The sequence below is a fragment of the Mercenaria mercenaria genome, chromosome 11, assembly GCF_021730395.1.
Source record: "Mercenaria mercenaria strain notata chromosome 11, MADL_Memer_1, whole genome shotgun sequence".
NCBI lineage: Eukaryota > Metazoa > Mollusca > Bivalvia > Venerida > Veneridae > Mercenaria > Mercenaria mercenaria.
The window spans coordinates 10,641,900-10,668,984 of record NC_069371.1 but is presented as its reverse complement, the minus strand read 5'-3'; the positions used below and the strand labels follow the sequence as shown (position 1 = coordinate 10,668,984).

General features: G+C 33.6%; 1 protein-coding gene across 17 annotated transcripts in view; it reads left to right on the top strand.

Annotated features, from left to right (window-relative positions):
• LOC123531196 (uncharacterized) overlaps positions 1–27,085 on the top strand; it is a 212,904-nt gene that overhangs the window by 98,424 nt on the left and 87,395 nt on the right. For 16 of the 17 annotated variants that reach the window (XM_053518559.1, XM_053518556.1, XM_053518552.1 and 13 more), the window contains 12 exons: positions 493–525; positions 4,425–4,498; positions 4,654–4,810; positions 5,460–5,672; positions 12,879–15,152; positions 15,740–15,861; positions 16,236–16,712; positions 17,062–17,268; positions 18,375–18,555; positions 19,674–19,831; positions 20,455–20,550; positions 24,755–24,883. In XM_053518559.1, coding sequence (XP_053374534.1) covers positions 493–525; positions 4,425–4,498; positions 4,654–4,810; positions 5,460–5,672; positions 12,879–15,152; positions 15,740–15,861; positions 16,236–16,712; positions 17,062–17,268; positions 18,375–18,555; positions 19,674–19,831; positions 20,455–20,550; positions 24,755–24,883 — 4,121 coding nt within the window. The remainder of the gene's footprint in view (positions 1–492; positions 526–4,424; positions 4,499–4,653; positions 4,811–5,459; positions 5,673–12,878; positions 15,153–15,739; positions 15,862–16,235; positions 16,713–17,061; positions 17,269–18,374; positions 18,556–19,673; positions 19,832–20,454; positions 20,551–24,754; positions 24,884–27,085) is intronic. The other variant, XM_053518550.1, reaches the window with a different exon arrangement.

Here is a 27,085-nt window from a genome sequence, read left to right as displayed (position 1 = left end):
CTACCTCCGTCTGTATCAACATTAAAACAGAATTGTACTAAAGTTTTAAAAAAAAAATTGAAAGGAGTATCTTCAAATCCCATACCTCCATTATCCAAGCAACATACATTAGTAAGATCGTGACAGAATTTTGATTACTGTCAAACTTTTTTTATCTGTTCTGGGGGCTTTATCTCACTCAGTCCCTCTGGTCAGATCACTCTGTGTCTGTTCTAGTAGAGGATGAATTTCGCGCCCTGTGTGGTTGCGTTTGCTATATGTAAAGCACCTTTGAACATGTTTGTCATAAAAAGGGTGCTATATAAATCTGATATAATACATGTAATAATAATAATAATTAGTATTAGGAGACCATTTGTGTTAAGAGACCACTTTTCGCCCTTCCCCTAGGTAGTCTCATAACACAAGTTGGACTGTAGTTCAGGGTAGGCAGCTGTATTTAAATTTACAAGATCATCTGATGTATCTAACCTGCTGTGCATTTGCTATCAGTAATTCAGACAATTGAGGCTGTTCTACCAGCAGGTAAGTAAAATGAAAACCATGTATATGACTAACAGGAGAAGCTTCTGCAGATAGGCTGATACAAGTTCAGTACTTAAACGTTTGACTGAGAAGCCAATACCTTAATCACTAGTATGATTCTGTATTTATATAGGAGTATACACACTAGTTTGGAATATATTTGAAAAGAACTTGGCCAAAAAAGTTCTTTTTTAGTAACACACATGCCTTCAGAGCCTTCCCTTAATTTTGGGGTAATGGGGTTGGGGCCCTCTTATTCATTCTTATTAATCAGTCATACCGTGGGGAGTAATCATGTGCTCCCATTCGAAGAGGAATGGGGGGTTCATTTAGCTCATTATCAGTCAGTCTGTCGGTCAGTAGACCATTTGGTTTCTGTTCAGTAACTACAGTTACCTCGAGACTGAAAATGGTCTCCACTCAGCAACTAAAGAACACTTTGACGTACAGTCGTTAAACTTCATAGGATGATTACCTGTGGTCAGTAGATGACCCCTAGTGCGTTGGGGGTCAGTAGGTCAAAGATCAAGGTCACAGTGACCTTGAGACTCAAATAATTCCCATTCTTAAGTTTGAAACTCAAGAATATATGTTATGAAATAGCTGCTAGGGTTGAAGGCACAAGATTTTATATGAACTGAATTTAAAGATTACAGAGATTCCTAATAGGGGAAATTTGACAAAAATTGGCCTCCAAAGAACATGTAAGAGGGCTCTTTTCACATTAATAAGAAAGATTTTTCTGCTTCTTGCCCTGCCTGTATATGTATTCAAACTCTTCAACACTGACATATATAGTTGGATTGAACTTGTATCTTCATTAATAAATGCCTGCTGAAGAGCAGTTCCAAAAGAGTAATGCTTGAGGTACATTAAAGGTGCTTTTGATATTTGGAATTCATAATTATCCAGATATTGGTATTGGTAATTATTGCTTTTTTAGCAGTATTCAGATTTCTAATTTTTTTAATTGATAAAGATGTTGACACAGCTTCTTTTGCATATATTTGGAAAGGGGAAAATGCATGGTAGTGTAAGGCACAATAGTGATATTAATTAACCCTTAGCCTGCTAAATTTCTAAAATGGACTGTTTCGTCATTCAGTTTGGGCAATACCATTTATTATTCGAAGAGGTGTTCACTGAAAATTTACTAACTGAATAGCGAACAGTGCAGACCATGATCAGCCTGCACGGATGTGCAGGCTGATCTTGGTCTGCACTGGTCGCAAAGGCAAAACCAATCGCCGCCAGCAGGCTAAGGATTAAGGTAATACAAAGTGAATGCAATAGTGTTGTATATATTAAATCAACATTACAGGTACATGTTTTTATATTGCTCAGAGCAGATAATCCCCAGTATGCAGGAATTGTGCCAAAACATTTTTAAAAGATTAATTTTCTGTATGAAAATGTCTTAGAAAAATAATTTTGTCAAAGTAAAAATAATATTTAGATACCATTAATTTTCTTCTCACATAACGTATAGAAAGTTTAAGAAATATGCTGAATGGATAGTAAATGAGGCTTTACATAGAAAAGTTGATGTTTTGATAAATGTTGCATGTTCAATATATTCAATATAGTATATACGATTGTTTTGAACTCAGGCTAAGTTACAGTTTGTAAAGTTTAAAATTTTAAAGATTTAACTTTGGAGTAAACAGATACATATTTCATTCAACATTGGGCTTGATAGGATGTTAAAACTGTTTCTTTGCCAGAAGCTATTTTACATACAGGAAATTTTTTTTAAATGCGCAGTTTGAAATGGACATGAAATGGACAGTGTTTCTAAGAAATGTTTCTTCCTATACTGAATACGGACTAAGAAATTTTAATTAATTTTAGTGTGCATATGTATAAAATAAACAGTATCTGTAAAATATAGCATGGAATATAAAAGAACTAATTATTTTAAAATTGAGAGGCATGAAAACAAGGAAAATAAATAAATTTTAAATGGGTTGTTAAATATATGACTATGGGTAATGCACCAGTAAGAAGAAATTCAGCTTTCATTGAAAGTTCTGTGCCACCAACAGAAAATGTGACAGCAGTCGGTGACGTACCTGTTGAAATTTTCTCTGATACAGGCTCGTCAGGAACCACAACTCCGCCTGTTGTCATTGAAATGATAGCTTCTGGTAAGACATTGAGAAGTAAAACTGAAATTTGTAGGATATATTTTAAAAAATTTCTTTTGAATTTTCATTTATACATAATGTTAAAGCTGACAATGGTTTACTTGCTTCATAAAAAACTTTTCCATTAAGGCATGGTAATGTTTTGTGACCTACAATGTTAAGTAACTATGTTATTCATTAGAGATATTTAACTTTTTACTGTTTGGGAAAAGTTGAAAGTGGCATGTTTAGGTAAATTGGAGGAATGTGAGTTATTCTCAGTAGAAACAAAAATGAAGTTGTTTATTATTGAATGGCTTAGATAAGCACCTTTAATGCATCTTGGTCTCCGTGTAAATATAAAAAAAATAAACTATATACAAGTAACTTCCTCAGGTATAGATATACCAGCAAAAGTTAAAAATTAATCATGAATTTACAGAATATGAATACATGTACATACATTCAATGTATAATTATATGTAACCAAACATAATATGTTAATTTTATATGTAATAGTGTTAATATCCAGTTATAGTACATAAAAGTGTAGTAAAAAGTAGAGTATATAGTATATAAGATAGATGTATTACACGTAATATATCTTTGCACTTTGGTAGCATTTTGCACAATTCAACTACATTTGTTTATGGATGTTATGTTAGGTGATATTTTGTTGGTAGGTAAATGCACTTTTTGTTTTGAGCAATGAACATTAGAGCATAAAAGAGTCTGTATAAAAGCTTTGGTGAGTCAGAACTATGCTTTTCTTATTAAATTTTAAGAAAATATTCTTGAAAATTTCATTTTCACATCAATTCATTTGTAACTGCTCTTTTCGTACGAAAATTTCAAGAAAAAAAAGAACATGCATTATTTTTTTTTATTATTTTTTTTAATTCATTGGAAAATAGTGTTTCATCGAAAATATTGTGGTTTTTTTTTACAAAAAAAGTAAAAATTTAGTACATGTAATATTGCGAATAAGTCAGATGTAATATGAAGGATGTGGATGTTTTCTTGCAGAAACATCAAATAATACAGGATTGTATTGCATGTCATATGATTTATGAACACTGAAATTTCTTGTAGATCCGGTAATGTGATATTTTTCATTATCTTGTATGATGTAGCAGAAATTGTCATGACTTGTGAGCAGTTATTTGGTGAATATGAAAGCTCTAATATTCTCATTTCCTATTAGTATGCAACTCCTTCACATGTTTGTATGACCAAAATGAAGACTATATTAACATAATTCAGTATACATTAATTTAGCCAATTCAAGGCTTACAGAAAATTTCAACGACTTTATTATACTGCATTGATACTTTTTATATCATTGATATTAAAATCCTTGACATAGCTCAGAATGTCTTGTATACAGTTATACATTTAAGACTTATTTAACATAGACATAGTAATTTTATTTTTATTTTTATCGTTGATGCCATGTGTACAATTTAATGGTTTTTGCAGATGTAACATCTGTTCCATTCTGTAGTTTAGAATCTCAGTTTGTTTCACATGCATGCAAACTATACGGCCTGGTCTTTTCTCTTTCTCCTTCTTTCATATTCATAGAAAAGAACAGACTGCATTTTAGAAATGTGCGTATAACTTAATCTTTTGATTTCTGTTTCTCTGTTGTGCCTGTAGTTCTCATATTCTCTGGTATTCTTCATATGCATGCCATCTGATTAATTCTAGGCTTATATTTCAATGGAAATGTCTGTGATTTAATGTCATTAGTAAATTGATCTGTTGTTGCAGGCAAAGAAGACAGTGCTGCCTTCATTTCAAAATTAAACAAGAAATTAACGGAAGAGCATCGTCAGATAATACAGGTATGTCAAAGTACTTTTCTTATTCCACTTCCTTTGTGTCAGAGATTTATAGATTTTTTTAAAACAAAATTTGAAATTTAAAATTATTATAAAATGCAAACTAAAGGAGTTTATTGCATATAAAACGAACTGATTGATATATATTTCATTTGTAGAAAATAGAAGCTGATCTGGATAACCCCATCTCTCAGCGCCATTCTCAGGATTCCCAGACGGAAAGTGAGGAAAACATCAGCGTGGCCTCTGTTCCTGTAACCAAAGCTGAATATAAACATGTAGAAGAGAAGCAAGGTGTTCTTGTGAAGGCTGACGGTAAGTCTACATACATACATTTAGGCTTGATAAAGCCGGGAAAAAAAAAAATCTAATATATTATTAGAATTGTGATGTTAAAACTTTACATAAGTTGTCCAACCCTATGCTATTTTGCAAGGATTTACTCCCCCTATTTATTTTTAATTCAGCCTTAGTAAGTAGGCAAATGTACATAAAAAATATTTCTAGATTTGTTTAGAATTGAATTCACACCAAACACACATAATTGTGGAATATGTGTTACTCCTGAGCAGGAAACTATTCTGAGTATGGATATAACCACTAGCACTCTGCATTGATAGAGCTTTCTTGCTTGAAAGTACCTCAGAACTGTCTGAACCTCTTCAAGACATTCTAGTAACTACCATTTAAACTTAGCTAGCAAATCGAAGCAAAATGCCTATATTCATTAATAATTTGAAAATGTGAATTGTTTTGATTTGGCATGGAATTTCATGGTTTTTGACCAATACAGCATATTTGCGAGGATATATATTCACTGATTGTGACCTTTGAACATAAAGGAATGAGCATTATACACTTTGTTAGGATATTATAGGGTGGATGAATTCAACCAAAAAATCCATGGAAGTTAGTCCCCCAAGAATATAAATGATTTCACAGTTGTGGATTGTTTGTGTTACAGATGTACAGAAATCTCTGGACCGACAGGTTGAAGAAATATCCGCTCTTCGAGCACAGATGCTGGGAGAGTATGAACAAATGCTGTCTGTACGAGCTGAGGTGATGGCCTCGCAGTCCGAGGAGGTGGGCAAACTTCAGCAGGAAATGGCACAGATACAGAGCAAGTATGAGGAGCAGATGGCCGAGTTCCAGGCTAAAGTTCAGTCTCAAACAGGTAGGTTGTTATGTATTGTGCCAGTATGAGGAGCAGATGGCCGAGTTTCTATTGGTAGACTGATTGGATGATTGGAGTGGACCAGTGATTGATTTGAGTGGAACAGTGATTGATTGATAAAGTGGTTGATTGTCAATGAGTAAAATGATGTTTTATTTGCATTTTATTGGTTTCAATAGAGTATAATTGGGTGTGTTGCAAAGAGTATGATTAGGTTTGTGGCATAGAGTAGGATTTATTGAGATACAAGTAACTTCCAACTCTATATAGAGTACTGTTATGGATTAAATAACCTGAAACAGTTTCATAAGTTCATCATCCATCATCATCATCATCATCACCATTGTTCTCATCATCATCTAAAAAGGAGAATAATCTAGCTGCAGTCACATTAATTTACTAACGCGTCATGATTTAGATAAAATGTCTATGTAAAGCTGAAGGTTTAATTTCAAAAAGATTTATTTACTTTTCATCTTTAATTTATGTGGGATGATTTAACATGTCATTTTTTGTTGATATAAGAGTTAATATAACATGCAAAATAAAGTTTTAGTTTGATCAGTCATGCATGGATTTAATGGTTTTTAATTAGGATTTCATTGCATGCACATCTGGAGCACACATGACTGTTAGAAAGCATAATTAGGGCATTACCTGTCTCCCTAGCATAGATAAAGACCCCAAGGGTATCCAGCGGTGATGCAACTTACTTATCTCTCCTATTTTATCTAGTGAAACTCTTTTTCTGATTTTATCAAAACTTTTTTAGATAGACTAGCTTCAGGTATCATATATCATGAATGAGACTGTAGTTTTATAAACAACCTTGTTGGTGTTTTATAGAATTCTGGATTTTGTTGTGGATTGTTGGAAGAAGAGTTGCACTGTTGTTTTTCAGATAAAGCACTGTTGTTTGTTAAAAGAGTGTTATTTTTGTCTGTAAAGTATCCTTATTTCATCCACTAGTTAAAAGTGCATGTGGAATCATAGAAGTCCTGCCCTCTGCCATTGTTCATACTGTTTGTGTTCAGTGATATAAAGTGGCATTATCCTCCACATCTTACCACTCTGAATATTTTTCTGTTAACATGAAGCACAAGCATTCAAGTACCGATATTCTAGACCATGCATTATTTACTATTACAAAACATTTTCAATAATTTATCATATAGTATCAGAATTAGTGAGAAATCATATAATTGATGTGCATTTTTTGTTTGTTTTTATGAATTATCAATTTGTTTACAAGCTATTCAGTGCTAATTTAGAGCAAAGTAGACTACATGCTGATAAGCTTGTATGGCTGTGTAAGTATATGCAGCAAGTCTATGATCCCCCATGTGTTTTCTACAGGTAAAGTACACAGACATGCTATATCTGCCTGATACATTGTATAGACAGTTAGTCAATGTTTCAAAACATGCCTGGCAGAAAATAACAAAACATTCTTAATTACTTGAGAATGATATAAAATTTTGAAGACTAGTAACAAAAATAATCTGGATCTTTGTGATACACTAAAATCATATTGTGTTAGTGTAGTGATTTATACTGAGAAATACAACGAAATATGGAATATTACACAAAGAAAAAAAAAACAACATCAACAATAACAACAAGAAGAAGATAGATCTATGATTCATACCAAAATTGTAATGGATTTGATATAGATATCATTATTAGAATGGACTACAGATCAGATATTTGGCAGTATTTCTAATTAATTGTTTGTTTTTAATAGTGGTTTAAAAGATGTATATTTTGAGTAAAGGCCACATACTAAAACTTAGTGACTGAACTATATTTCTGGCAGTAAAATAAGCTAAATGTGTTTACAGAATAATTGGCCTGTAATTTCTATGAGAGTCAAATTTTAGAATTCTTTTACTTTAATGAAACATTTTGGAAAATGATTGTTGAGTGATTCGAAAAATTTATTCAAATAATACTAGTGCTTATCACAAGCAGTGAAAGCAACAGTAAGGATACTTGTTGCACAAGCTTTAAAATATGTCTGCAGAAAAACAATGTATAAAGTAAAATTTGTGGTGGATAGATTCCTGGAGGAACATAGCAGTATAAGCAGACCTAAACAGTCTAATGGTAGGTTAAAATCAAAATATGTTATTTACCATTACCACACTAAATTTCTAGAATGGACTTGTCCATCATTTAGTTCAGGCAGTAGCACTTATTTACTGACTGATTATAGCGAACAGTGCAAACCATGACCATGGATGTGCAGGCTGATCTTTGTCTGCACTGGTTGCAAAGGCTGAATCAGATGCTGCCAGCAGGCTAAAGGTTAAAGTTTATAGTCATTTAGAAATGCTGTTATTTACCATATAATTGTATACATAGCCTGATATCTGTCAAGCTTCTCTGCAATCACTTGAACTGTTTAAAATTTCATCATCATCATTATTGTAAGCAGCAGTAGCAGTATGGATGATAAAATAAATCAATGATTCTTTTGTCAGTTTTATCACATTGTCTGATATGCTCCTGCTGTTACTACTCCTGAAGTTGTTAATACAAATGGTTACATCATCATCATCATCAATATCATTATGCCCCACTTTGAAGAAGGAGGGGTATATTGTTTTGCAGATGTTGTCGGTATGTCGACCAATTGGTTTCTGGATGATAACTCAAGAACGCTTGAGCCTAGGATCATGAATTTTGATAGGGAGGTTGATCATGACCAGCAGATGACCCCTATTGATTTCGAGGTCAGTCCGTCAAAGGTCAAGGTCACAGTGACCTGGAACAGTTAAACGGTTTCCGGATGATAACTCAAGAACGCTTGGGCCTAGGATCATGAAAGTTGATAGAGAGGTTGATCATGACCGGCAGATGACCTCTATTGATTTTGAGGCCATTAGGTCAAAGGTCAAGGTCACAGTGACCCAGAACAAGTAAACGGTTTCTGGATGATAACTCAAGAATGCTTTACCTAGGATCATGAAACTTGATAGGGAGGTTGATCATGACCAGCAGATGACCCCTATTGATTTTGAGGTCAAAGGTGAAGGTCACAGTGACCAGGAACAGTTAAACGATTTCCGGATGAAAACTTAAGAACGCTTGGGTCTAGGATCATGAAAGTTGATAGAGAGGTTGGTCATACTAGCAGATGACCCCTATTGATTTTGAGGTCAGAGGTCAAGGACACAGTAACCCGGAACAGTTGAACCGTTTCCGGACAGTAACTTGAGAATGCTTTGGCCTAGGATCACGAAACTTGATAGGGAGGACCAGCAGATGACCCCTATTGATTTTGAGGTCAGTAGGTCAAAGGTCAAGGTCACATTGACCCAGAATAGTAGAACTTTTGTGTACAATGACCAAAAAGTTTCTGTTCCTTGTGCAATTACTGAATGCATCAAGGGGGGCATTTCATGTTCTACAAGCTCTTGTTATAATGAATATAGAAAGTTGTTTAATGCATGTTGTACAGTTTTGATTCATAGTAATTATTCATTTGACATCTGTCTTTAGAATGAAATGATCATAAATTCAAGGACCATGTGCAGTAAATGTGGAGTCTGTCATGCGATTCTAGTTGTCAGATACAGAATGTAGCAGAAAATCTGTATTGACCAGCGACAATAACAATATAACATTCAATATTGGTTTGTTTGAAATATTTCACGTTAGATAGTACCTTCAAGGCTATTTAGTTCAGTTCAAATATTGTTTGTCTTGGTTGTCTGAAACGTGTAGTAAATTGGAAATAGAATTAAGTTTAAGAAAAATCCATTAAGTGTTATAGAAGAGTGGATTATTTTGCTGGTTTAAATTGTACCCGAGTGTTTAAAATGTATAAAGGAATACTAGTTAATGTGTGGAGAAATTATCAAATTAAATTTCCAATTTTTCTGATTTTGGAGATAACAGTTCAATCATTTTCTGAGGTCAGTTCGATCAAATATAAGTTTAGTTTGTGTTATCATGTGCAGAGGCAATATTTTCACCATCAGTTTCAAATTAATCAGAGGATTACCACAGCTTAATGGAATAAAATCAATCACTAACTGTATTTATATTAAACAAACTTGATATTGTTAAAGTATACATGGTGGAATTGGTGATTTTTCTCTTAATTTGATTGGATTTTTTGTCTTTTGTGATTCACTGTTCATTTCAGTGTCTGGTAAAATCATGAATTCAGAATCTAGAATTGATAGCACAAGTTTTACTCAGTATTATAGTTCATTGTGGCTTTAGTTTGGAACCAAAAATGAAATTAAAAGTTAAACTATAGTGAAATTGTTACCAAACTGTGTATATCTACTGAAGATGGTTGATTTGAATGGCCTTCATTTACCTGATTGTTTTATGTCTTTTATTGATAAATTGTACTATCTTACTGAAAAAATTAAGGAACACATTTTTACATTATGACAATTTATAATAAATCGCCTTTTCATAGTTTATGCTGTTGATTGGTTTATAGTTCAACACTAAAGGTCTAGTATGTTACAGAGCTAACCTGTGGTGAGAAGTTTAGTATAACTGTGACACATGCTACAGTTACTGGAGGGAAATAGAAATTGATTATAGATAATTAGTTCTATATTAGTACTTATTCTTACTTAATGTTAAATCAATATCAGAGCATAGAAACATGTCAGCACAACACTTTCTACTCCTCATGTAACTATAATATTGTAAGGAGTGATTCGAACTATGGATTTTCAAGTTTCACAGCCTTGGGTCTTTTCATTCAATATTGATAAATTTGGTCAATAATTGAATACAGAACTTATATATTGCTGCTGGTGCAATAGGGCATGAATGTAGTGCAGTTCTGTATCAATAATTTGCAAAGTCTTTGAAGAATCTGGTGGTTGTCATTATATATCCTTATATATAAGGTGCTAATTTTAGGGTTGTTTTCTATGAGTCCACGCTACCTTAAACAGGAACTGTACATTGACTTAATACTGTTATACTATATATATATTGATTAAATTTCTGAAGTACTTGTGATCACAAGTTGAAGGCTGGAGAGTACAAGGACAGTGATTCAATGGGGGTCTCCTTTCATCCAATTTTAGATCAATATCATGAAATGATTAGAAAATGATAGACATATTCCCCAACAAAACATGTTTCAATACTTCCTTATAAAGTTTGTAAGCCTGATATGGCTAAACTTCTATCAATTTAATTGGAAACTTATAGCTCAGTAAGGGTCTTGTTGGAAGGAATTTATCTACTTCTCAAATAACTTATTCTGCTGTTTGATCCACCTTCTCTGTAACAAGCATTTTCTGCTGGATAGTGATAGTATTAAAGAAACCAGGAAGAATTGTTTCATGTTAAGCTGAAAATTTGAAAACTGTTGGAAAATGGTCTGTGATAAGAGTTTCTTTGTATTTTAAAGTTGTCAGCAAAATTAAGAATTTAAATCAATATTGTCATGAAGTTATATTGGGAAATGTCTGCCTGTATTTATAGGAATTAGTTGGATTTGAAGTGCTTTTGTTTAACTAATGAATCATTCATTTCTTAAAGCAGTTTGACACAGGAATGGCAATAATTATTGCAATCTTGTGACAATACATGCTGTAGCCCTCGTCTGGAATCTGATACTTAAAAACTCAACTAAAGTTGTGTTTTAAATTAGGTTACGTTGTTACAGAAAAAAAGTGAATTTAGAAACATTTTGAACATTGAAGGGACAGATTAAGGTAGACATGATATACTTACTGTATTTACCTATATAAATACCCCTTTTGCAAAAGGGGTATTATTGTTTAGGCCATTTTTCTTTAGGTTTATTAAATATGTCCAGCGCTACCCTGGTGTTTAGAAGTTGGATATTATGAAATGTTACTGTTATACTTTTGAGAGGAAAAAAGCTTACCTAAATTGTGTGAACCAGTCATTTTAAAATTAGGACAATGCTTTTTCTCATTACAGCAATTTGTTTCTTAGAAACCATGTTATTGTCTAAGACAGTTTCTTAGTGACTGGTATTTAAGCAAATGATTCCTGTAGGATTTAATGATTTCGGCTGTTTGGGATCATTGATTGGTTTGGACTGTCCCGGGGAACTAGTTTTTAAGAGAAAACTTTATTTGGAGCATTTGCTAATCCATCAATTGTTCTTTTTCTCGGTTTTTATAAGGTTTCAAAATTTTTAACACAATGGTTGATGACTGCAGTTGTTCCAGATATGGTTGTAAATTTGCATAACAGATTTGTGTTCTATTTTATATATCATACAGGATTTATTTACTCTAGAAAAATGCTGTAGAAATTGTCTCTGAGTTTTGAAAATGAAGTTGTAAAAAATGAGACTGAACATGCTGGTTTCCATGAATATGGAATGTGTAAGTTTGGTACCCAGAAAGACAACTGATACTAATGAAGTATTGGTATTGACAGACTTTGACAATGGGTGTGTGTTGATTAGTTGATGTATCAGTTGTATGTAACTGTTCCATATTGTGTGAAGTGATTGCAATCATGGATTATCTAATGAAAGAATTCCATGAGTTCCAGAACAGGAGCAGAGTAAGAAATGAAGCAGGTATTTTGTTAGCTAATTGTTTTCATTGTTTGTAATAAAATTTGGTTAACAGCATTTAAATTTTATCCCTGTATTAATCCAGAAATAAACCAGATTATTTTTCTGGCCGATTCTCGCAGATACTAATCTGTTTAAATGAAAACGTGGAAAATTTTCACTCTAGCAAATAATTTAGAAATCTACGTATGCATTAATGAAAATTATTTATGTCATCAAATGTTAATTTTTCCCATACATCTGCTTGAGGTCCAACTAGCAAAAAGTCATGCAATTATTTTATTGGCTGAATTTTTTTAGTATTTATTTCTGAATAAATTGAAATCATGTAAAGGCATCATGAACTGCTATAGTGAAAGTTGAGTGAGCAACTCCAGCTGGTCATTTTCTCTATATTGACTATATTTTGGGAATTATTCCGGCGAAGGCTTAAATTTCATTCAAGAGAAAATGAAATGAAACACAAAAGCCAGCTACAGTTAAAAGGATTAGATTTAGATACTTCTGTTCTAACAATTAGAACAATAAACTATTAAATTATACAAATACAACAATAACTTAAGAGTTATTATGTATTATAGCACCTGAGTGTAATCATAAATGTTTTGTTGATTAATACTGTTTAACGAAAAAGATATAAAGTGCTGTTGTATGTATTTCAGAAACTGCCCTGAAGTCTGCCCATGAGAAAGAGCTTGAAGAAATGAAACAGTATTATGAGGCCAAGGTTAATGATATGGAACAGTCATACACTACAGACATAGCTCAGCTCAAACAAGAACATGCTGAACTTCTTGCAAGACTACAGCAGGAATCTGGAACTGGGTCTGATATTCCTTCACCACAACAGTTGAGTGCCGGACAACATCGTGAGTATGTCAGACGTACAACAATGTTAACAGCAATCTCTGATGAAGATGAGACACCAGAATCAACACCACCAGGAGGGAATCAGATGCTTGAAGGAAGGATTAAAAGCCTTGAAGAGAAATTAAAAGATAAAGAAAAACTTGTAAATGAGTTGAAGAAGAGACTTGAAGCTGAAGCGACTAGTGCTGAAGATCTACATGGTAAATTATTGGACAGTAATAAAACATTAGATGATTTTGAAGAAAGCTTGAAATCAAAATCAGATGAAATTGAAGAATTAAAGAAATTATTGACAAATAAAGATGAGCAAATAAGTGAATTGGAAAATGAAAAGGCAGCATTGGAAGAAAAGGGTGAAAAAGATAAGAGTGCACATGATGTTGATGATAGTAAGATAATTAATGAATTAAGAGAAAGGATAAAGAAACTAGAAGAAGATCTTAGTGCTAGTAAAGATGCAAATGTAAGAATTCAGCAAGAGTTGAATGAACTTGATGCACAACATGGTGAAGCTATTATGAGATTAAAAGAGCAAATGGAAATCTTGAATAAAACAAAAATAGCAGAGCTTGAAGCTGGTTTTCAGATACAATTGGAGGAAGAGTTAAGTCAACAGGCTGATGAATTAGATAACAAATATAGAGAGGAACTCAGCAGACAGACAACAGAAGAACTTGAAATATATAAGAAAACAGAACTTGATCTTAAACAAAAATTACAAAGCACTCAGAAAGAACATGAAAACCAAATTAAAGAACTTAAAGAGAAATATGAAACTCAGTTGCATAATAAAGAAATACATGAACAGAAGATTGAAGTTACCGAAGTTTCTGAGACTCAAGTTGCCTCACCCACAGAGACTGTAGAAAGGGATGTGCTAGAAGCTGCAGTAAGAAAAGATATTGAGTCTAAAATATTGCAAGAATATGAACAATCAATAGATACATTGAAACATGAATATGAAGAAAGAATCAGTGAATTGAATGCAAGACTTCAGTCTTTTGAGTCCCAAGATGTGGAAAAAGCGGAAGTTTCAGATAAAGAAAAGGATGTTAGTGATTCTGAGGAATCTGAAATGAGAGAAAAGTTGAGAGCAGAATTAGCTTTTGAGTTCAAAGATAAGTTACAGACTGTAACAGATGAGTATGAATCAAAATTGAAAGAGTTACAAGACATTGTTGACAGTAAGAAAGAAATGAAATCCCCCGGTGCTCCTTATGCCTTATCTCGTTCAAGGTCATTAGATTTGATGCCACAGAAAGAGAAAGAAAAGCCAAAAATGCCAAATGAGTATGAAGGATATGTTAGTACAATCAGACGTGAATATGAGGATAAAATAAATTCATTACAAATGCAAATTGCTCAATATAGGTCAACAGTTGGATCAGTGCCTTCTTCGCCTTTATCTACTTTACAAAAATCTCAGGCAGAATTAGCAGCTGGTGACAGTGTAGATAAAACTGAAATACAAACTGAGCATGATTCTGGTCCTAAAATTCTGATAAAATCAGAACTTGGAACTCCAGAATTAAGACAGGAAATTTATGATGAAATATCTACAGAGTTTGAAGCTTCTTTCAAAGGGTTAAGAGCAGATTATGAAAAACGACTTGAAGAATTAACTGCGAAATTGGAATTATTGCAATCTGATAGTGCTACTCAGGGCAGTTATGAAAACAGAATCATGGAAGAAGTTGTGCAAGAATATGAAGCTAAGATAGAAAAACTGAAACAAGAATATGGAAGTCAAATAGCTGAACTTAAAATAGGGCATGAAACTGAAATTAAAAAGTTAACTGATGATCTCGAAAAGGCAAAATCTGACAAGCAGGCTGCAGAAAAGAAAGTGAAAGCAGACATGTTTGTATGGCATGAGGAAATTGTAACTCAGTTGAAACGAAAACATGAAGAATATGAATCACAGCTACGCAAGGAATATGAAGAAAAAATGGACCTTTACAGAGAAGAACTTCAAGAGGGGTTTGATGCAGAAAAAGATAACATCATACGGGATCATAAACAAGAACTGATTGATTTGGAAGATCGATATGATAATCTTGTTGAAGGTAAGTGAATAACTGAATTCAATGGTAAATGCCATAAAATGATTATGGTTTTTCTTACGGTTTTAGTGACCACCCTGGAAGTGATCTTTTAAGAAAATTTTGGTATATAGGCTATTGTTTTTTCAGGAAATACATACCAAATTGTCCAGATCAAGTATGAAATGGTTTCAAAAAAGGTTGCTATGTTTTGAAAAAGAAATGTCGAAACCGCATGCTTTATAGTTATACAACTTAAATGAATACACAATGTATTGCATCATGAAAATTTAGATAAATGTACCTAAATGCCGAATATCATAATGGTTTTCTGTAGTTGTATGAAAAAAACAAACTATTTCATGTCATGATAAGTGATGAAAGGCTGTTTTAATCTAATTTTCATGGAGTCATGTGTGTCAGAATTAATCCTCAAAATTCAATCCCAACTAACAGTATAGTTCCCATTCATTTGTGTTAATGGCTGAAATCCACAAATTTATTGTCAGCAGATTCTTCTGCTGAATACACTTAGCATGACTCAAATTGAATAAACAATTACTTTGATATAGTTCAATGTTAACCATGATGTTATTTTAACTTGAATGCAGGTCTCCGAACAGGAGAGGTTCCAGAGGTAGCTGAGATAGTTCAACAGAAGTTTGATATGGAACTAGAAATGGCGAAAACTTTGATACAGCAGGAGTGTGATGAAACAATTGAAGCTGAACAGGTAAAGATAAATAAATCACCAAGTATTTGTTGGTACAGAGTCACACAAAGTATTTATAGTTTTGTAAATGCTAGACTTTTTCTCTGGTTACTGTATTTGTCATGTTAAAAAAAATGAAAAAAGTCCAGTTAGAAAAGCCACATTCAAAGAATGCAGCCAACAAAATTTTGGTTAAAAAAATTCATCTTAAATCATGGAATGTTGCATTAGTGTGAACTGCTATACAGCTTTTGTGTTTAGCATAATTAGTTTACATAAACCAGTAGACTCCTTAACCATCCAGTGCTTCTTAGTCTGACACCAGCTGTACGTACCGTTTTGGTAATAGCTTTTTTTCCAACGTTTATACGAAATAATTCCATAACTCATTACAGACGAGATTAAATGAACAGTTTGATACTCAGCTGAAGGATGTGATCATTGAGAGAGATCGGGAACTCGAAAACCAACGTGTACATTACGAGAAAGAATTGACTGATCTTCGTAACACATTATTACAACAGTACGAGTCACAGGTTGTTGAACTAGAAAGTCAACACAAGGCAGAGATTATGAAAATGAAGGCAGAATATAAAACACTTTTTGAAGAAACTGAAATTGAAGAAAAGTTTGAAAAGGAAACAGTTAAAAGACAAAAATCTGCAGTACTTTTACCACAAGCTTCTTTTGAATCAACAAAGACAGAGGAAGGTGAAAAAGAAGAAGAATCTGAAAAGGTGACGTCACCAGATTCTACAAGTGATAAGTCTGATAAAGATGATGATGATGATGATAAGGGTGATGGAAAGGGTGGGGCTAAAACAGAACCAAAACCCAGTCAGTCAGAGGATACTAGTGACAAACACGAACAGGTTAGAGCAGTTTAATGTAGTAATAGTTATGGTTATAAAAACTGTTAGCCATAGAAGGTAGCAGGTTAAGTGAAATTCTTTCATGTGTGTTTCTATGAATGATGCTTTAATATTATCATTAGTTTGTTGGAAAGAACTATAAAATTGACCTGTTTAATAACAGAGCACATTGTAGAGGCAGGGATTCAAACATTTATGACAGAAAGTGACGTTCTGCTTCAGGTGTTTATAAGAAAAGTTGTACATAATGTGTAAAAATATATTTATGTGATCAGATTAAATTAATAGTAACAAGGTTATCATGTGGTTATATGGATTCCCCTATAAATATAGTGATGTATATCTTCAGGAGAGACAGCCTGATGAAGACCATACTGAACCAAGAGATGACATTAATGATACACAGGATGAAGTCAGTGAAACGATGGTTAAAGAGGTAAAGGTTGCGAGACAAGCAGTACAACATTTACTGGCAGCTAAACCAGGAACATCTGATGGCCAGCCTGCTGATCATAGTACCATAGTGAATGAGCTTAGAGAAGAACTTGCAGCAAAGGTATAATTAAAGGTTTTGTGTGCTTGTTCTGTGGTTAAAATTTTAACTCGCCTGAGCACGGAGTGCTGAATGTGAGCTATAGTGATCATCTTTTCCCCAGTAGCAGCCAGTGTCATGAACAGTTTGACTTGTTAACAGTCTAGAGGTCACGATTTCTTGTCCAATTTTAATGTAAGGAGAACGCATGTTTTTTCGTGTTAAAACATCAACAAACAAGTTGTTACTTCAAGAAATGAATATGTGCTAATACTGTTCTAGCATAAAACATGTAAAAACTAAAAAATGAATATATTGTTCCTCAACATCATTAAATATCCATGAAATGCACAGGAATTATGTTGTTTTATGATGCTGATGTCAGTTCCTTTTGAATTATCCATTTTTACACCGTAATACGTATACGCTTTGCCACAGAATGCGCATATAGTAAAAGGTGTTTTAACAGCACGTGAGTGTGAGAATCTCTCTGTTAACACACGTTTACTCTCCTGTTTAAAACACATTCAAACAGTGACAAGGACAGCATTTTTATGCTAGAATAAAACTTGGTCAGAATGGTTCCTTCAATATAATCTCTAGAAGTCTGTTACTGGGTCATCAAAGGTTAAAAACTAGTACACATGGTCAGATCTTAGAAAAAAGTTTTTAACTCTACATGTAGAGACCACATTTTCTACCTGAATGTTATGAAATTTAGTCATAGAGTTTGTTTCTATGTGGTCTAGGTCATGCTTGAAACTGGGTCTGGGTAGGTCAAAAACTAGGTCAAATATAGATAAACACTGTTAATAGAGGTCATATTTTTCACCCAGTTGATACTTGTATTCATAGACTTTCACATTATAATACAAAGAGGCTAATATGAAAAATGATCACCTTGAGAAGTAAAAATACAGAATTATCATATGCACAGAAAACTAAAAACATTGCTTTTTCACATGAGGTTATACTTTTGGGAATGTCGTAAAATATTCAAGTCAAACCTGTTGAGAATTTACATTGAGCATTTATATGAGGTATAATTACATATGATGTTGCCCTGTCTCCCAAATCTCAGTGACTTGCAAGAGTAATATTTCATACTTACTTTTTGTTTCACTATTCAGATTGTCCAGTATGAGTCAGTCATTGCTCAGATGAAGCTGTCTCATGAAGAAGAAGTCCGACAGTTGACCGAGGAGTTAACAGAGGCTGAGGCTAACTATCAACAGAAGGTCTCTGAACTGGAGGAAAGTCATGAACAAGAGGTTAAACAATACCAGGAGAGCATACAGAAACTACGAGAAGGTAGGTGTATTTATAAATACAGAACTAGAACTACAGGCTGAGGTAGCTTCATACATACAGACAGCAGAGAAGTTTGAGTAGGGATACTTTCTTTCTAATGTCTCTGTCTGTTTCTCTGTAATGATTTGACATGAGTCATTGAAGAAGTTTCCAGTTTCTGGATTACTGCTTTAAAATCATATGTGGACTGTAGAGGTTTATTACTTCAGCACAAAAAATGTGATTTTATTACACTGCCCCAAAAGGAGTTTTCAAGAGTTACTGTGAAATCTTTTGAATTTGGTTAGCACAACATTTTGAAACTATTTCTTGGGGATATGAATATATGTATTTTAAATTTTTACCATAAATTTAGAGGTGATTGTTCATTTGGATTATATTGTGTGGATTGACACAAAAAAATAGTCCCTTATGAATATAAATTAGGGATGGGAAGGAATAATGAAATCAGTTTTCGAATATTCGGTTTGCCATATTCGAATATATATTCGAATATTCGGCTTGTTTTGATGGAAGCTTTAAATTCTTATTAAGTGATTGGCATATACACAATATATGCCGTTGTTTGAATTATGAGTCATCGTACGTAATAAGGCCTAAAAAATGTTTGGTCCCATCCCTAATATAAATAAATTCACAGTATATAAGAATTAACATTTTTTCTTTCCTTTGTTGGTAACTTGAAATGCTCAGTAATTTCCTTGAAGAGCACAGTCATGATTTGAGACTCTGGTAATTGCCTTAAAAAGGAAAGAATCTGATTAATGAATGGTATCTCACTAAATTTTTATTAATAACAATAAATTATGTATGGAATAAGACCAATATCTGTGATGTTGTTCCATTGTTAGAGTACTATTCAGGGGCGGCAAAGTCAGTTGTCCGTGTTGCCCAGGTTGTCCCAAAGCTTGTACGGACAAGTGAAACTTGACCAGAATTTACTATATAATATCATACGGACAAGTACAAAATAGTAATTGACAAATACGGACAAGCAAGTCAAAATCAGATTTCACCGCCCCTGCTGTTGAAAATGGTGCTAAACCCAAAACAAACAATGATGTTGTTTTAGTTGTTTGTATGGCAGTGACTTTAAACAGATTTATGGTGTTCTACAGGTATGGCTGATGAGGATGATTCAGAAGCTTTGGAGTTGGCTCACCAACAAGAGTTACAGGACTTGGAAGAGAGACTGCTTCAGAAACACATGAACGAGCTGAATAACCTGGAAACACAACACCAGTCTAGGCTTTACGACATGGCTGAAAAATACCGGGTTAGTAGGCTAATTGACATTTACAATTTAGAAGAGAAGAAATGTAGCAGTTTGCTGTAATAGTAACTTCCTGGGTTAAATGCAGTTAGAAAACTTTTCTTTGATTCTGAATTAATGGTTTGTCTGTTAATGGCTGAAAAATGCCGGGTTAGTAGGCTAATTGACATTTACTTGCATTGTGTTCAATTCAGGTCTGTTAATGAAGAAATGCAGCAGTTTGCTTAGTTTGTATAGTAACTTCCTGGGTTAAATACAGTTAGAAAACTTTTCTTTGATTTTGAATTCATGGTTTGTCTGTAAACGATTATTTTACAGTTTACAGTACTTTTGGTGCTGTCATTTTGGACACTCGCTCACTCATTTTTCGTTGAGAAGAAATGTTGTTTTTTCCAAGATATTATTTAAGATTTCTAAATAATTTGAGGTTTTCCTCAAAAGTTAACCAGAAAGGTCCATTTTGATGTTAGTGACTATAAAATGTAATAACGAAAATGTAAATAAATCAGAATGCTTTTAATTAGAATAAGGCCTGCAGGAATGAAATTTACCAAAGCAAAACTTAATTATACTTTAGTTATGTTGACTATAAACCTTGTACAGAGCCAAATTTCCTGTATTTTTAGGTTCAGGTAGAAGAACTACAGAAGGATCTAACAGAAGCACGGAGAGCCATGGAACAGTATCCAGATTCTGTATCTCCAGTACAGGCAGTGCCTGTGGTAAGTTTGAGTTTTCTTTTTAAAGTGTTTCTGTTAATATAGCTGTACAGTATATGTCCACTTGGAGTGACAGCAAAAAGACACGTATTGTCTGTTAATGTAGTTCTGTACTTTCAAATCATCTGAAGTAATGGCTTAATGTTGTTTATCCATCAAACACAGAACAAATAGTTTTGACATATGTAAAATCCAAATTAGGTAATAAATCAGTTTGAAATTAGCAGGTTTTCTAATTATGGGCAGATATCTCAAAAATAAGCGCACAGACCCATATATTTTATTTCAAGAGAAGAAAGACAAAATGTCTAAATCCACATATTAGACATTTTTCTGTATGCAAAAATGTTGCCAAAATTGTGATTTCGCTTTGAAATATTTTTTTAGATACATATTTTTCAAAATGTGAAGCAAGAGGTTAACACAGCCAAGTATTCTTAGTATATCTTCATGCTTTGGAAAAAAAAAAACATGATGTAATCGATTTCAGCTTTGATCTGAACAAAACTAGTTCCAAGAATATTAACCATTTTACTAGCAAGATTCTCAGATGAGCGATACAGGGCCTTCATGGCCCTCTTGTAGAAAGTATCATGCAAATTCTGATGGCTGGTACTTTTTGTGTGTCAGTAACTGCAGATTGTCTAAAAGGTTAGGAAGAACATAGTTGTTTCCCTTTTAATTTTTGAAAGTTTACTTGCCTTGTAGTATCTATTAATATTAGATGAATGTATTGATTGGTTGTGATAATGGCCAATCAATATCTGACATTTGCTCTAAATTGTACTCTAGTTTACAAGAGTCATTCCTGCTCCTTGTTATTGGTGTCGACTACATTGATTGGATACTTGACTATGAAATTTGTTTCACTATAGTTCTAATGGCTTCATTATACCCACAGATACTAAGTATATGGGTGATACGTTGGAGTCACATAAAGACATTTGGTCAGTCATTTGGTCTGTCCGTAGTTCCTGTCCACTCCATATTTTCTAAACTGCTGGGAAGATTCTCATAAAATTAGCATCAAATATTAACCTCGTAAGACGAAATGCATAGCACACAATCCAGGTCACTAGGCCCAAGGTCAAACTCATTCATGGAGGTCAGAAGTCAGCTAGCTTACCTTTGTGTCCTGTTGCAGTGCACACATTGCATAACTCTGTATTCAAGTTTTATGAAGTCGTGCCCGTTTTTCAACTAAGCAATTTTTGGTTAAGTTTGTTTATGTAATTTTGTAACTCAGTAACCATGTGATCTGGCCTTCTGTACACAGGTTCTATAACACTGTTTTGCATTTTAACAAAATAATAAACTTCTTTGTCTGTGCAACTTCTGCAGAGCAGCATGCCCACTCATTTTTAAAGTTAAGGGTACATGTACCCCCTGCTTTAGCAAAATAGGGGTACACTTCAAAATTTGAGGGTACACTACATGGCAGATCTGAAATTTTTCAATTTAACTACTGAAATTTGTAGATACATGTTTGTTTTTTTCATACAGAACTCTCGTGGGTGGGGTATAACAGATGAGATAATTTTAGAAAATTTAAAATGTTTTTCCAATGTTAAGATAGGAAATTCTGAATCAAAGGACCCGTCCCTATATTATACTAAATATAAATAAGTATTCAGCAAGGTTCATGTGTTCCTGATTTCGTGAACGGAATATGATTCGTCCGAAATAACATCTGTCAGGTGATAACAGGTAAAAATCGCCGATCAGTAATAAATGCCCAAACTATTACAGATATGCAATGTGTATCAAAATTGCAGCTAAATATCAAAAAAAAAATACTGTTAATTAACCTTTTGCAGAGTTCATAAAAGCTAAAATGCTTTTTTGCATTTCGTATTCATACTTTTTTTGCACACGACCCGTGTGACGTCTGACTAAAACACTTACCAAACCCCTCTATGCGGCTGACAATTACACCTAGAATTTGGTGATGGGAACAATATCATGTCCCAGGACTGGATCTGTGTTTTAAACAGTACCAAACAATTGGCAAGTGCGCAAAGAAATAAACAGCAATTTGGCAGCTGAACATAGCAGTTCCCAATTTCTGCGTGCATGTACCCCCAGAAAGTGATTTTTATGCGTGCATTTGATATTTTGTGCGTGATTCACGTTCTGCAGTGCGTGAATGGGCATGCTGCAGAGCACATGACCTTGGCCACTAAGTCCCAGGGTCAAAGTCACACTTAGAGGTCAAAGATCAAATAGCTTTAATTTTGTATCCTCTAAACCACTGGAGTCCGCCCGCTTAACTCAGTAGGGAGAGCGTTGGTCTACGGATCGCGGGGTCGCGAGATCAATCCCCGGGCAGGGCGTATGTTCTCCGTGACGATTTGATAAAAGACACTGTGTCTGAAATCATTCGTCCTCCACCTCTGATAATTCATGTGGGGAAGTTGGCAGTTACTTGTGGAGAACAGGTTTGTACTGGTACAGAATCCAGGAACATTGGTTAGGTTAACTGCCCGCCGTTACATAACTGAAATACTGTTGAAAACGGCGTAAAACCCAAAACAAACAAACAAATCTAAACCACTGGAATGAATTTAAAATAAATATCAGTTGTTAACCTCGACCAGACAAAAAAGCAAGCTGTTTGCCTCATGAAAATATCTTAATTTTAGATGAGTTTTTTTTTTTCAACATTTACTGATATGTTTGCTTTTGAATCTAGATACCTACTAAATATCTTGTTCAGTTTTCATTTTAAAAGAACTTGCATAGAATTATGGAAAAGTAATAAGTAAAGAGATAAATATCAGTATTAATATATTATTCATGTGAGTAAACATGCAGTTTTTTCAGTGTGTTAAAATGAATATTCCAATAATTTCTTTTAAAATCCATGCAATTTCATTTCTAAATATGTTTTCAGGAAGAAAAGCATCTTATATGAAACTAATTTAAGCTTGTAATAGTAGGAGATCTTATTCTATTCAAAGCATAGTTTGCTATAAACAGCCCTTAAAGAAGTGCTAAATTTGTCCTTTAATTACTATGAAAAAAATAAAAGTTGTATATATGTATTCAAAATATATACTTGCACAAAAATACCTATTCAGTAAAAGTAATTGCAGTTTTGAAAGAGTGTCTGGGAAAGTCTGAATGGTTGTAATTAGTGTTTAACTGTCAAAATTGGAAGTATATTGAAATATTTGACAATGAATTTAAAAGCAAAAGAAGTAAATTTGGATTTAAGACATTTGTTATGAGGAGTTATGTGAGGCAGTTACGCTTGAACATTTTATGAAATAAAAAATGTTAATTTTTGCATTGATGTTCTACTCAGAAAAAAGAAAAACACTGAATTTAAGTGATAATGTTACTAGATTATAAAAAGCATTTCAGCAAACTGTATAAACAGAACTGCTGATTGGATAGGTTTTGCGTTGTTCTTATTTCACAAGCTGATAGTGATTTTAATTATTTGAGTTGTTGAGAATTTGCTCTTATAGCTGGTAATATTTTGTAAGTTAAAATTGTTAAACAGTGATTACTGTTACTTGTAATTTATGTGTCCAATTATTTACAATTATTTAATAATGAAAGTTTCACAAATAATATACAAAGTAATTCACTGTTTGTTGCATTAAATGATGTGGAGTTTCCAGAAAATGGTAATAATGGATGGTTCTGCAATTGGTAAGGTTGTTGTTTTCATTTCAGTCTTTTTTATTTATTCTTGAGTTACAGACATATTCTTAGTGTTACCTGGATATTTGTGAGACTGTGAGAGTTGATATATATGAAGCAGCTTGTAGGGACAAGTTAAATATGAAGTGAAGTGATCAGTCTTTCATCTTTCATAAGAAATAAATGTTTAACTACAAGAAGAAATCAAAACAGGTGGAATGAAACCAATATTTAAGGTTTGCCAGTAGAACTGTCTGCCAGTCCATTTGCTGGAAAATTTCACACTGTCTCATGATACAGACTTAGAATAAGAGATTTATTATTCATGTTACAAAGGTCAGATTTAATTATAAATACATACATAATATTACATGATAAAGGTCAGTGCAGATTGAAACAGACAAGCAGGTAAATAGTAGACAGGTTAACATTTCATACTTATATATGTAGGTCTGTATATAGAATTTCAGTACAATATGATACAGATTATCATATCTTATTAAAGATCTTTTGTTTCCTATTGTTGAGCTATCAGTTGTAAACTGTTTTATTCCAGTTCCATGGTGGAAGTACTATGGGATCAACCAGGGAATCCACTGAAGACTTCATGGTCCCAACTGGTCACAGCCAAACAGAATCTGAGAGGTCTGAGTCTCAAGGTGGGGTAGGAACCATGGAAACACAGGTAAAAAGAAAATTGACTGAAATAGCTAAAGTCTACTTGTTTCTTCTTTTTGCATAAAAACAGTTGCTTGGAGAGTACAATATTTTATAACTAAAGACAATACATCTAAAATAGTACCTACCTCTACCTCTGACTGATGTAGGGAAGTTTTTTATCACTCTTATGGAGCACAGGTTAACGCTTGTATGATAGAGTGAACCTATGGCTAGATTAACAATATATACATGAATAGGAATATCATCAAACCCTACAAAGGAGTTATATTTTTCTGAAACAAGGTATAGGAAGAAAGTACTTGAAATATAAACAAAAATGGGCTTAAAGATTGATAGGTATATTTATTAAAAGATCAATGCCTTTGTATTTTTAGCTCACCTGAGCATTGCTCAGGTGAGTTTTTCTGATCGCTCGATGTCCGGCGTCCGTCGTCTGTCGTCTGGCGTCTGTCGTCCGTCGTCTGTCAACATTTAGCTTGTGTATGCGATAGAGGCTGTATTTTTCAATTAATCTTCATGAATATTGGTCAGAATGATAACCTTGATGAAATCTAGGCCGAGTTCGAAAATGGGTCATCTCTGGTCAAAAACTAGGTCACTAGGTCAAATCAAAGAAAAACCTTGTGTATGCGATAGAGACTGTATTTTTCATTTAATCTTCATGAATATTGGTCAGAATGATAACTTTGATGAAATCTAGGCCGATTTTGAAAATGGGTCATCTCGGGTCAAAAACTAGGTCACTAGGTCAAATCAAAGAAAAACCTTGTGTATGCGATAGAGGTGGTATTTTTCGATTAATCTTCATGAATATTGGTCAGAATGATAACCTTGATAAAATCTAAGCCGAGTTCGAAAATGGGTCATCTCGAGTCAAAAACTAGGTCACTAGGTCAAATCAAAGAAAAACCTTGTGTATGCGATAGAGGCTGTATTTTTCAATTCTTCTTCATGAATATTGGTCAGAATGATAACCTTGATGAATTCTAGGCCGAGTTCGAAAATGGGTCATCTCAGGTCAAAAACTAGGTCACTAGGTCAAATCAAAGAAAAACCTTGTGTATGCGATAGAGGCTGTATTTTTCAATTGATCTTCATGAATTTTGGTCAGAATGATTGCCTTGATAAAATCTAGGCCGAGTTCGAAAATGGGTCATCTCGGGTCAAAAACTAGGTCACTAGGTCAAATCAAAGAAAAACCTTGTGTATGCGATAGAGCGAGTATTTTTCAATTGATCTTCATGAATTTTGGTCAGAATGATTACCTTGATGAAATCTAGGCCGAGTTCGAAAATGGGTCATCTGGGGTCAAAAACTAGGTCACTAGGTCATATCACGTAAAAACCTTGTGTATGGGATAGAGGCTGTATTTTTCAATTGATCTTCATGAATTTTGGTCAGAATGATTGCCTTGATGAAATTTAGACCAAGTTCGAAAATGGGTCATCTGGGGTCAAAAACTAGGTCACTAGGTCAAATCAAAGAAAAACCTTGTGTATGCAATAGAGGCTGTATTTTTCAACTGATCTTCATGAAATTTAGCCAGAATGATTACCTTGATAAAATCTAGGCTGATTTCGAAAATGGGTCATCTGGGGTCAAAAACTAGGTCACTAGGTCAAATCGAAGAAAAACATTGTGTATGCAATAGAGGATGTATTTTTCAATTGATCTTCATGAAATTTGGTCAGAGTGATTGCCTTGATGAAAACTAGGTCGGTTTTGAATATGGGTTATCTGAGGTCAAAAACTAGGTCACTAGGTCAAATTAAAGAAAAATCTTGTGTATGCAATAGAGACTGTTTTTTTCAGTTGATATTTATGAAATTTGGTCAGGTTGATTGCCTTAATGAAATCTAGGTCGAATTTGAATATGGGTCATCTGAGGTCAAAAACTAGGTCACTTGGTCAAATCAAAGAAAAAACTTCTGTATGTGATAGAGGCTGTATTTTTCAGTTGATCTTCATGAATTTTGGTCAGAATGATTGCCTTGATAAAATCTAGGTCGAGTTTGAACATGGGTCATCTAGGGTCAAAAACTAGGTCATATCTAAGAAAATGCTTGTTTTATCGCAAGAGACCAATTTTTTGGTCCAATCTTAATGAAAATTGGTCAGAATATTTGTTTCCATGAAATCACTAGGTCACACTGTTATGGAGTGTTTCTTAGGTGGGCGACCTAGGGCCATCTTGGCCCTCTTGTTT